Source organism: Neopelma chrysocephalum, unplaced genomic scaffold, assembly GCF_003984885.1.
Source record: "Neopelma chrysocephalum unplaced genomic scaffold, ASM398488v2 Primary Assembly neopelma1_138, whole genome shotgun sequence".
In the NCBI taxonomy this organism is placed as follows: Eukaryota; Metazoa; Chordata; class Aves; order Passeriformes; family Pipridae; genus Neopelma; species Neopelma chrysocephalum.
The window spans coordinates 6,154,044-6,164,610 of record NW_020897800.1 but is presented as its reverse complement, the minus strand read 5'-3'; the positions used below and the strand labels follow the sequence as shown (position 1 = coordinate 6,164,610).

The following is a 10,567-nucleotide window of genomic DNA, read 5'->3' as shown; positions in this document are numbered from 1 at the left end:
GGGAAGCGAAAGCAGAAGCGCTGAGTGTGCGAGGAGGGGGTTGGGGATAAAAGGGGAGATCAGCGCTGGGACGCTGCCGAAGGGCAGAAGAAAAGCGGGGGTGAATTATGCACCCCCCAGAATTATTCCTGTGCCGCCTTTCCACACATGTCAAAGCACAGACCGGCGGTGCAGGGGGGGAGCAGGGTCTGCTGTGGCCCTGGAGTAGCTTGTGGCAATGGTAATAATTAAAAAATCAGTATTCAGAGGTCACGTTGCTTTGCTTATAGCCCTAATTCTTTCCATATCCCTACAGTCAGGATTCCAGTGCTGTCTTCTTTTAAAATTTAATTTCCCAATTATATTACATGTTCCATTCTCTAAAGTCAAATGCTCGTGTTTAGATGAGATTAGCACCCTCTGATATACTGTAAATTATTAAGTACTTGCAGATCAGTAAGTCCCTAACGGTATGAGGGATATAAATACTTGAACAGTTGTGTAGAAGAAGCCAGTAAGGATCAAAATTAGTTTTCATTTTTATGAATTCCCACCCCTCTATTGCATCGAGGCCCATACAAGAAGTGTGAGAGAGAAGGTTGGGCAGGAGGTTCTTTAGGATCTCTTATGAGGGCTTTAGGTACATCCTGCGTGGTTGGGATGTAAACCAAGGGTACAACACTGAGAGCCTGAACTTCAACCAGTGTAACTCCACTTGTTAAAACACCCCCCTTAAAACAAACCATTTAAATATGAAATCCTCCTCTTGCCCCTCCAGCTTCCTCACCTCACCTCACCCCTCCAAGCCCCAACAAGAACAGTGGGACCTGAAGGTCTTCAGAAGGTTCTCAGAGGCTGTTTGGTCCCCAGGGGTGTGACAGGGAGTTTGTTCCTCCTGGGAGCTCCTGTGGAACACCCTGTGCAAGCCCCCCCGGGGTACAACATACAGAGACAAGGCATTTTTCTGTACAAAGCACAGAATAAACCTAAAGTTGATATACACTGTGCATCTGTCGAAGAGGATTTGTAGAAGACATCAATCCAAATGCTGTTTTTACTGATGGGGGTAGAATTTACATCTCACAAAAGCAATAAGTAAAATACTCCTCCCTCCCATAGGATGAAGAAGTAAGTTTTTCTGGGGAAGGAATGACATGAAAGAAAATAACAACACCAATAAGAAGAATCATCGTCATCATCATCTGGGAAGAGAAAGGAGTCAGGATTCAACCTTCTGCTTTTCAAACTTCCTGCTCACCACAGCTTGGGAAGTCCTGAAAGATCAGTGTGGGGAAAGACAAGTCTGAGCAGCTCCTTGTTCTTACACAGCAGCTGCATCTGCATTTGAAGGCTGGAGAAGTGGAGGAATGGAGAGTTGAAGTGTCTTAGGAACCCCAAGCTCACTCCACCAGGGCTTGGATGCACAGCCATGTTTCCCAACGATCTGCCTGGAACATTAATCAATCCCAACTCTTTACAACCAACCAGACACTGTCAGAACCTCTCTGCTGGCTCTGGGTGTGTCTGAGTCGGTGGAAAGTGCCACCAAGCTCAGAGGGGCCAGAGATTAACCCAATCCACGTGTTTCAGGTTCTAACTTCCCTGAATTTAATCCCATTTCCACTTTTATGAACAGCCTCACTGCTCTGAGTGAGCTCCCCAGGTACCACCTTATCTCACTGGTACTGAGGTGCCCAACCAAACTTTGAAGAGCCAATGGGAGACATTTCCCTTGTATTCAGAAGATTTTGGATCAGACTCCTGTGAAAATCCTGTTGGTTTTTTTTTTTAAGCACGGGAACAAATCATTTCCCCAACGACACTGGTGTGAAAGAAGCTTCAGAGACAAAACACCAGAGACAAAACCCTTGCTCAAAATAACAGCAGTGGAGATGAAGGGCTGGAATAAAAGGCTCACACAGCTCCCTCATCCCTCCAACTGGCACGCTGGATAAATCCTGTCCTGCCTGAGGAGCTATTCCTGCTGGATCAAGCACATGCTTATTCCAAGAGGACTTTGTCCAAGCCCTCTGCCTGCAGGATTGTTCTTAAAGACAAGGTTATCCCGACCCAGTTAGGGACAGACTCACTCAATCCCGCTGGAATGTTGAATTATTTAGGCCTGGATCTTGGCTCCACTTAATTCAAAAGGAATTTTGCTACTAACTGGAGCAGCAGCTGGATCTGCCTCCCAACAAAAGGCGGTGATGCCAGACTAGGGGATGTCACAGGGCCTTCATCTCTTCATTGTGAACAGAACAGCTCAGATCATTGCCCACAGACAGCAGCTCCAAAGGGAATTCCTGCTAAAGCCAGGCCCAGGTTTGCTTTGCTTGAGCTGGGAGGGAATTTCACTTCCCAAGACCTGAATTTCCTTTGTTTTCCTCAGAGTTTCTGTTGTTGCAGAATCTGGTCTAAAGTAAAATTGAGTCACCAACATCTCCTGAAACACTGAGCTGGGAGTGGGATTTGGGGGGATCTCAACCAAATGGGGAATCTTGACCATTCCTGGTTGGATTTGCTCCAGAAACCTGGTCCATTGAGCTGCACAATCCAATCCAGTCAGGGGATACAAGCAGTGCCACATGACCTGGGAGTCATCCCACCAAACTTGATTGCAGCTAATACTCCTAACAAGCTGCCCAAAATGAGCCATAACCCGGGGATTATACACAGAAATCATGCAGTGGATCATTCCCAATAATATGTATGTAAAGGAAAATCCCACTTGAGGTCTAGATCCTTGACTAAGGGAAAGCAAAAAAAAAGAGAGGCCAAATTCCTGTAATAAATTATTCATTACAAATTATCCACCCAGCTCTAGTTAACACCCTTCTGTGTTTCTTCAGGGAGAGAAGAGGTTGTGTTTTAGATTTTCCCTAAGTGCTGTTGCATGCAGGGTTTGCCTTAAACGTGTAACCCAGATGTCCCAGACTTGGTTTATTTACATTCTTGGGGACTGTTGTGAAAAAAAACCTATATGATGTCAAATATAATATAGTGCTCAACTGAGTTATAAAGGGACAAGGCTGTGCCAACCCTTCTTTGGTATCTGTTTTAATTTTAAGGAAAAGAGAGAGGCAGAAGTGGCAAACCAAAATACATTCTAAGATCCATTTTTAAAATTATAAATATATATATGTATACAAACAACTATTTAGAGTGCAAGATTTAGAATTATCAGATAAAAAAATAAAACCAACTGAAGTTAATTTACCTTCTAAACTGTGTGGAAGGACTTAGGGAAACCCACCAGGAACACTGTGAAAGACATCTCAGTAGCACCTGGTGTGACAATCCATTTCTCCATAACTCAAAGAGATGTTTTGGTTTAACTCATTAAATATTTTCCCCCTCTAAATCCATTTGGAAATGTACCTTTCAAAAAACACAAAACCTCCCGGATCATCTTGCATTTTGGATTCAGGAGCACGGAGGAGGAGCGGAGGGAAGTGCAATGGAATTTAGCTCCGGTTCAGCCCCCGAGGGTGTCCGGGGAGGCAGAACATCGGGAGGCAGTTGGGGGATGTAACATCGGGAGGCAGTTGGGGGATGTAGCACCGGGAGCACCGCGGTCACCTTGGGCTGAGAGCGACAAACCCCGGCTGGGATGGAGCTCAGGACACCCTCATGTGACACTGGGGTGGCACAACCCCCTAAACCAACACCAGTGCAGGGGAATAAAAGATAAGACTACTTTTACATCCTGCTGTTCTCCCAACTTTCGACTCAACCCTGCCCATTTCCAGAGGGATAACTGTGATATTTGAGTCTCTGCCCCCTCTCCCACTGAGGGCAGAGGGATTATTTTCTCTTTTTTTGCTAAATTCAGTAAGAAAGAGCAAGGTTTTCAACTTCAATATTCATTTCAATTAATATTCATTGTGAATTTTGGAGGATTGTAATTTGTGACATTACCTGTTTAAAGATGCTGTCATGTCTTACCTTGACGTAAGACGAGGTGTCTGGTACAGTCTGAAACATCCTTACTTGTTTTAAAAATATATTTAAAGGTCCTTAATTTGACCTGAAATAAAAAAAAAAAATAAAATCATATACTTGTATGGAGACAAGAAGAGAAATAAAACATGGTTTGAATAATAAAATTAGTAATAAAATTTAAAGAGGAGTGATCAAGCATTTAAGTGTAACTTTTAAAGGACACAGAAACACATCCCGAACAGTAACTAAAACTCAAGTAATATCAGGACTTCACAAAGCAGGGGTTTATTTCTGGTTTTTAATAACAGTTTGGTTGGATTCCCCCTTCTCCTCAGGCAAAAAGCCTTCTCCACTTTTGCCCAGAGCAGAGGGAAATGTTTGACATTTGATTAACTGAATTTCTTAGCCAACAATTAAAAGCCAGCTGAAATACTCATGTTTTCATGTCGAGACTAGTTAACCCTATTGACTTGTATCCAAGGGTTTCACTTGGCTAAGTGAAGGGCATTTGCCTTTCCTGCCTCATTGAAACCATCCCGAGCCATTAACCCGCCGGCCAAGATTGATTTAAAGAACCTTTCTCACCAACAATAATTAAACAATAAATTAAAAATAATACCGAATGGAAGTATCGTTCAAAATATTTAAATAAAACCCAGCAACCTTCAGAGTTGTCACTCTCAGCCCTTCTAGTTCGGATCCTGCCCAAACTTTCTGTCACACTCGCATCAACTACATCTGGTTTTCTGTACTTCTAAGACTTGATGATCTCCCGATGAACGGGGGGGGATTTTCTGCCTCTCCCCCCCGAGTCATCACTGCAGAGATTAACAACGATCGTGAAAAATGTGACGGTGTGTGGGAAAACAGGCACGAAAATATCCGACAACGGATTTTTTTTTTCCCCTACTCGCTCCTCTCAGAGTCTTTATTCCTTTTGGGAAGCGCCAGAAAGCGATTAGCCGAGTGTAATTAGGGCATCATTAAGAAGCACAAGCGCATTCACACACATCCACACCCCCACCCTCAGCACGCGGCTCCCGAGCGCTTCTGCTCTGTCCCGTTTTCCCGGGATGGGGAGGGAAAAGTTGAGATGTTTACTCAGAATTTACTACAGAGAAATGATACGACGGGATTAGGGAGATGCAGAAAGAGTCGCGGACGACACTCCTGGGCTGTTGGGTATTTTTTGGGAGCTCTGCAGGAAAGGCTGTGGGGTCCCGAGTGCGCAGTTAGTCCAGTTTGTCCCGGGCTAATCCAAGCCAGACCCCGGCGGTTAATCACGGCCCTGGTTAATGAAGCAGCCCGGCCGCTGGAGCGGGGAGAGCCCCGAGCCGGAGCTGTGTCCCCCCGCAAAGCCCGGGGACACCCCCGCACCCCCGCAACATCTGCTGCCTTAACGGGGGGAAAAAAAAAAGAGAAAGCAAGAAAAAAACCCCACAGCCCAACAACTGGAAAATAAAAGTTCGCTATCTGCACGTAACTCCCCTTTTATTGATTTTTCCAGCATTTATTACGCGGCCAGCTGGCACAGGAGGGCAGCCGGCTCCAAACTGGACAATGTGTTTCTGATAAGTACAATTCTTTTTTTCCTGTCGTCCTCCCTCCTAACACATTCCAGTTTCTTTTGCTTCTGAACTTGCACCGGGGGGTGGGGGTAGGCAGAGTGGACGGACGAGGTAATTTTGCTTCGCCAGTAAATTTTCTGGGGTCAAGGATTCCCATATTGGTTTCCCCCGCTCCCCTCTTTACCCCTAATTAGCGGTCTCCCCCCTTCGCCCCCCCATCACTTCCCTCTTCTAATTACGCCAGTGCAATAAAATAAATACATCTGCATATTTTGGAGCCCGTTTTCAGAAGTCTACAGTGGATTATTTATCAATCGTCTCGCCCTGCCAGCGTCAGTCGCAATATAAAAGGGCCTCTTAAACCACTTTTAGAATCGCCTCTTGCTTATTCTTATTACCGGGATTTAAATGACTCACCTTTTATACCCTTTCCCCTCAACCAGTGGCAGAGCAGTTTGTAAAGATCCAGGTTGAGACCAAAACCAGAACTCCCCCAGCTGTGGATTACTACCCTTGCCGCTGCAGTTTTGCGAGGAGAGGAGAGATTTAAACTTGTTGGATCCAGAGCAGCGCTGAAGTTAAAATTCCCAGCCCATCCAGACAGGCTGCATCAACCAGGCATTTCCTCAGGGGGCTTCTGTGCTGCTCGCAGCTCCAGGACGTGCTTTCCTTTCCCTCGCTTCTGTGCCCTCCACTTTTCATTTGATTTCCGTTTTCCGCCCTTATCAATATTCCAGCTGTTCCCTCCGATTAATCGCGGCTCTGGGACATCTTCGCCCAATGAGCCCTCCTGGAGCTGCGAGAGACTTTAAAGAACACAGCAAAGAAAAAAAAATGGGGGGGGGAAATTCACAACTTTCTTTAAAAAAAATATTGCTGAGGAGTCAGGCCGAAAAGAGACGCTGAGTGGAGCTCAAGTGCTACTTTAAATCCCCCTTTTTAAACAAGGAAGTTTCAAATATCCGTTTTTAAATCATCGTTCCTTACTTTGAGCTTTTTTTCCCGACTCTTACCTTGGAAATAGTTAACCCGTTTCCCCCTGAAGCGGGACTGAAACCATGACAGAGCACAAGGCTGGGAAAGCCAGCTGGAATCAGCTCCAAAATATTCTTTTGGACCAAGAACCCAGCATTTCTCCCCGCGAGTCGAAACCTCCAGATCTTTTGAGCTATTTAATACGAACCGATCAAATAGTAACGCGTTCAGGGAGGGAAAAGAAACACATCTTCAATTCGGGGATGTATTTTTTCCTCACGTTTCTGGTGCATTTTGTCATCTCTGAAGGGATAGCAGATAATATTTTGCACTAACCTGGGCAAGAAACTTCCAGGGATTTTAGTACAACATCAATTTTAAACGTAACCCCCAGAAGGGTTACCAAAACTATTTGGAAAATGTCCTTCCATTCTCTATTCTCTTTCTCTCCTTGCCGGCTTTGCCCCAAATTCCAACATATTGAAACATTTTTCTCCTTAATAAGAGGAACATATAAAGTGAAGGGGTGAAAGGGCAACTTGGGAGCCGTGCCTAGAGCTCCGCACACAATTTACTCTCTGGTAGACGAGGCGTTTAGCATTCCTCCCAATTTCCAAGGAAAACAGACTCAGACCTGGACCCAGTGACCAGGGACCTCGCCAGAGCCACTTTTTAATATAGAAATTCTTGGCATTCTTTGTTATTATTATAATTGTTGTTGTTTGTGGCAAGAGAAACTGTTTCCTAAGCAAGGTAAAGCGACAGGGATTTTAGGGAGACGCTGCCTTTGGAGGGAAGGAAAAAGCAAAGCGACAGGAGGGACTCGTGACGTGCGGAGAGGTTTGGGGGAACCCCAAAGCAAAGGCAGCGTTGTCATTTTTAAATGGCTTTAAAAAACTCGCGTGCGCGGGGTTCAAAATGCTCTTTCCAAGCCTTAATCTCATTATTCTGCGGGGATGGGAACGACTCTTTCTGCGCCCTCACAACCGAGCCGACTTGTGAGCGGACCGGCTCACGTTTCAAAGTCATCGTTCATTCTTTTCTCACGTTTCCACGTGTGAATTACACAAAACACGGCGCTGAAGAGGAACCCCGAGGGCTTTACTATCGTGTTAACAGACGCCTCCTCCCCTCCTTTTCGTTGCGGGGCAGGTAACAGGCGCTTGCATCGCTCCCCCGTGCCTTTTTCCTGTTATTTTCCTTCATTTTTTAACAAACCTCTGACAGGGAGCCGTGAGCAGCCTCCCAGCCTGCAATGAAATAAACTTTAAAGGCTGGCGTTAACAAAAAGTCGGGATGTAAAGCACTCCCAAGTTCAGGGGAGATGAGTGCCCTGAATCCTGAGCTGCCTTTGCTGCCCCTTGTAACCAAACCCCACAGCCGAGCGGAGAGACCCATGTGGCCAGTTGCAGTCATCTTGGGAGCTTTACTAGCCCAAAAGAAAATTGCTGGCAAATTGGAAACAGCTGGAGCATCGCAGACCAAGGAGGAAAAAAAAAACCCAGCCCCCTGCCCCCCCTCCAGCCTCCCGAGCAGGGAAAGTTGCGGGAGTTTTGTTTATCCAAATATCTCGGAGGCAGACACGACATCTCCAGTTTTCCTCACCAAACCGTAGGTGACTTGTACATAAGCAACATTTCAACATCCATCACCGGCGGTGATTTCTTCAAGATGCCTCTGAAATCCCTGCGGGCTCTCCCGGGGCAGCCGCTCCCGCCCGTGCCCGTGTCCCCTTTAACGGGGTGCGAGCAACACAAACAGGGACTTAAAAACCCACAAAGGGTTTTAGCCGAGGGTGCGGGGGGAACCCGACAAGTGCTCCGTTCCCATGAGCCTGTCAGACAATTGCTGCAACAAATGAAACGGTGGAAAAGCTCCGAGTCCTGCGAAATGTGCTCTTTTCATGTTTTCTATTTATTAGATACGTTAAGAGAAAACAGACTCGTGTGAGTCCCAAATGTAGGCAGAGTATTAAAAGAGGCATGTGAATGCTCCAGCAATTACAGCTGAATTTGATTAAAAACGTCATGAGGGCTGCAAAAGCAGGAGTTACCTGATACACTAACCCTGAGGTTGCTTTAGGATGAATTATAACACAATTCATTTTATTTTAATAGGTCACCATAAGATTAACTGTTTAAGGATGGAGCTGTGCTATAAATGTTTACATCAAACCAGAAAGAAGCAAACTTTACTTTCTGGTTGTTTGGAAATAATGTTTATTACATTTTAAAATTCTTCAACACGTTAATTAGAAATAAGGGGAAAGTATGTGAAGTCAAAAGGAGCTCCAGCGCTTGACATGGAACCACACACACACTTCTGGGCTTGTTTCCCTTTCCTGGGAGGAAAATGTGGGGATTTTTTAAGTGGCCATCACCGTTTCCATGTGCCAGGGGAAAATAATGGCAATGATTTGTTTTCCCTCTGCTCCTCTCATGGCTTGGTCCAAAATTTGGAGGCACTTTGGAGCCTGGGCCTGTGGTCAAGGAGAGCAACCAAAAGCTGAGGTGGTGGCTCTGCCTCAGTGAAATCAGCCACCCCAACACCCAAATCTGGGGGTTTAGGAGGGAGGAAGGTTGAAGATCCACCAGTGGCCGAGGGGCAAAAGCTCAAGGGATGAAGGATTTCAACACACTCAGATCCTGCTCCCACCGCAGGGACTGTGGCTTGGGACGTGCTTTGGGTGCTACAAATGTGTCTCACGGAGAGGTCCAAGAGCTGGAATGAAAACAGGCTCCTAAATTCCCCCTCAAGAAAGAAATGGTGAAGCACAACTGCCACGGAGAGATGTCCATCTGACTTTTCATCTGCTGTGCTGCTGGGGAGCTTTTGGATGAGGCAGTGGCTGCAAAGTCTGGTTTTTCCCTGTGCTATCTTTAAGCAACATTTAATAAAAAAGGGACTTGGCTGGAACTCTAAGAAGTAGTTAATTATCATTAGCCATATTCCTGAAATTAAAATATATTAGTTTTATAGGAAAATCCTCCCCGTTAAAATTTGTTTTTATTTTCAATTCATAAAAAGGACAAATTTAGAATTTTGGCATGAAAAACAATTTCTGTAATAAATTACCATCGCAAAAAGGTTTCATTCAGATCTCAGAAAGACCCTTTTCAGTGAAGATCTACTGTTTCATTTCCACTAATCAATCTAAGTAAAAGCACTTTGATAAATTCCACTTAAAATCAGCAAAAGCACTATAAATATTTTTGGGAAAGACATTTCAGCTTTGCTAAATTACTCTCTACCATGAAAAACACCTTTGAAATAGAATATGTTTCACCCTGGTCTTATAATAGTGGTGAATGTGATTAGTGTATTCAAATAAATAATCATAAATTATTGATAAAATCATTATCACAACAAAACGGAAACTTCAGTTACAGAGATAAAACGAGGGGACAGGAAAAAAAAGAATTGCTGTAATTGTTACGTTCTATATTATTCTTGAAAAAGGAATGTTAGGTGAAGGTTCACGTGTGCCCCAGGAATTTTAATTCCCTGGTTCCCATTCTGCTTAATGGGAATGAGAACCTTTCACTCTTGCTGGGCTGCCTGGGTTTGAGGGCGTTTGGATATTTATTTTGACAGTGTTTATTGTGAAGTTAGAAAATGTGGGGGTTTGGTGGTGTTGTTAAAGACCCGATCCTTTACAAAACAGTGGAGTTTCCACTCCCATTGTTTGTAAATATGGGAGGAAATGATTTACTGTCTGTGGGATGTCATGGAACTCCCGTTAAACCAGCCTGGGTTGGTGACTGGTTTGTTCCTCAATCCATGTGGGTTGTTTCCCTCTAGATTTTAACCAGTCTTCAGCAACATCCTCCTGTGGGTTATATTGGGCAAAATGTAAATGTTATAGTGACATTTGCTGGCCCAAATAAATTCTCAGAGTAAAAGGTGGGAAGGAAAGTTTAAGGATGGGGTGATAAGACCTTGGATCCCACGACAGCTTGGTGGGCAGAGTGGGACAGGAATCCCTGTGGCAGAGGGATCTGATTCCTTATGGAAGAGGTGGAATTCCTGTAGCAGAGTGATCTGATTCCTTATGGAAGAGATGGAATCTCTGTGGCAGAGGGATCTGATTCCTTATGGAAGAG

General features: G+C 44.8%; 1 protein-coding gene and 1 long non-coding RNA gene across 5 annotated transcripts in view; one reads left to right on the top strand and one right to left on the bottom strand.

Moving 5' to 3' along the window:
- The window catches only part of FLI1 (Fli-1 proto-oncogene, ETS transcription factor), a 104,112-nt gene that overhangs the window by 81,507 nt on the left and 12,038 nt on the right, over positions 1–10,567 (bottom strand). For 3 of the 4 annotated variants that reach the window (XM_027699365.1, XM_027699364.1, XM_027699366.1), the window contains exon 2: positions 3,925–4,006. In XM_027699365.1, the coding sequence (XP_027555166.1) occupies positions 3,925–3,963 (39 nt within the window). In that variant the 5' untranslated portion in view covers positions 3,964–4,006. Of the gene's footprint in view, positions 1–3,924; positions 4,007–5,906; positions 6,401–10,567 lie in introns of those variants that run through there. The other variant, XM_027699363.1, reaches the window with a different exon arrangement.
- LOC113975400 overlaps positions 3,854–10,567 on the top strand; it is a 10,628-nt gene continuing 3,914 nt past the window's right edge. Inside the window, exons 1-2 of the long non-coding RNA XR_003536817.1 lie at positions 3,854–3,930; positions 9,253–9,256. This is a non-coding gene — a long non-coding RNA (uncharacterized LOC113975400). The remainder of the gene's footprint in view (positions 3,931–9,252; positions 9,257–10,567) is intronic.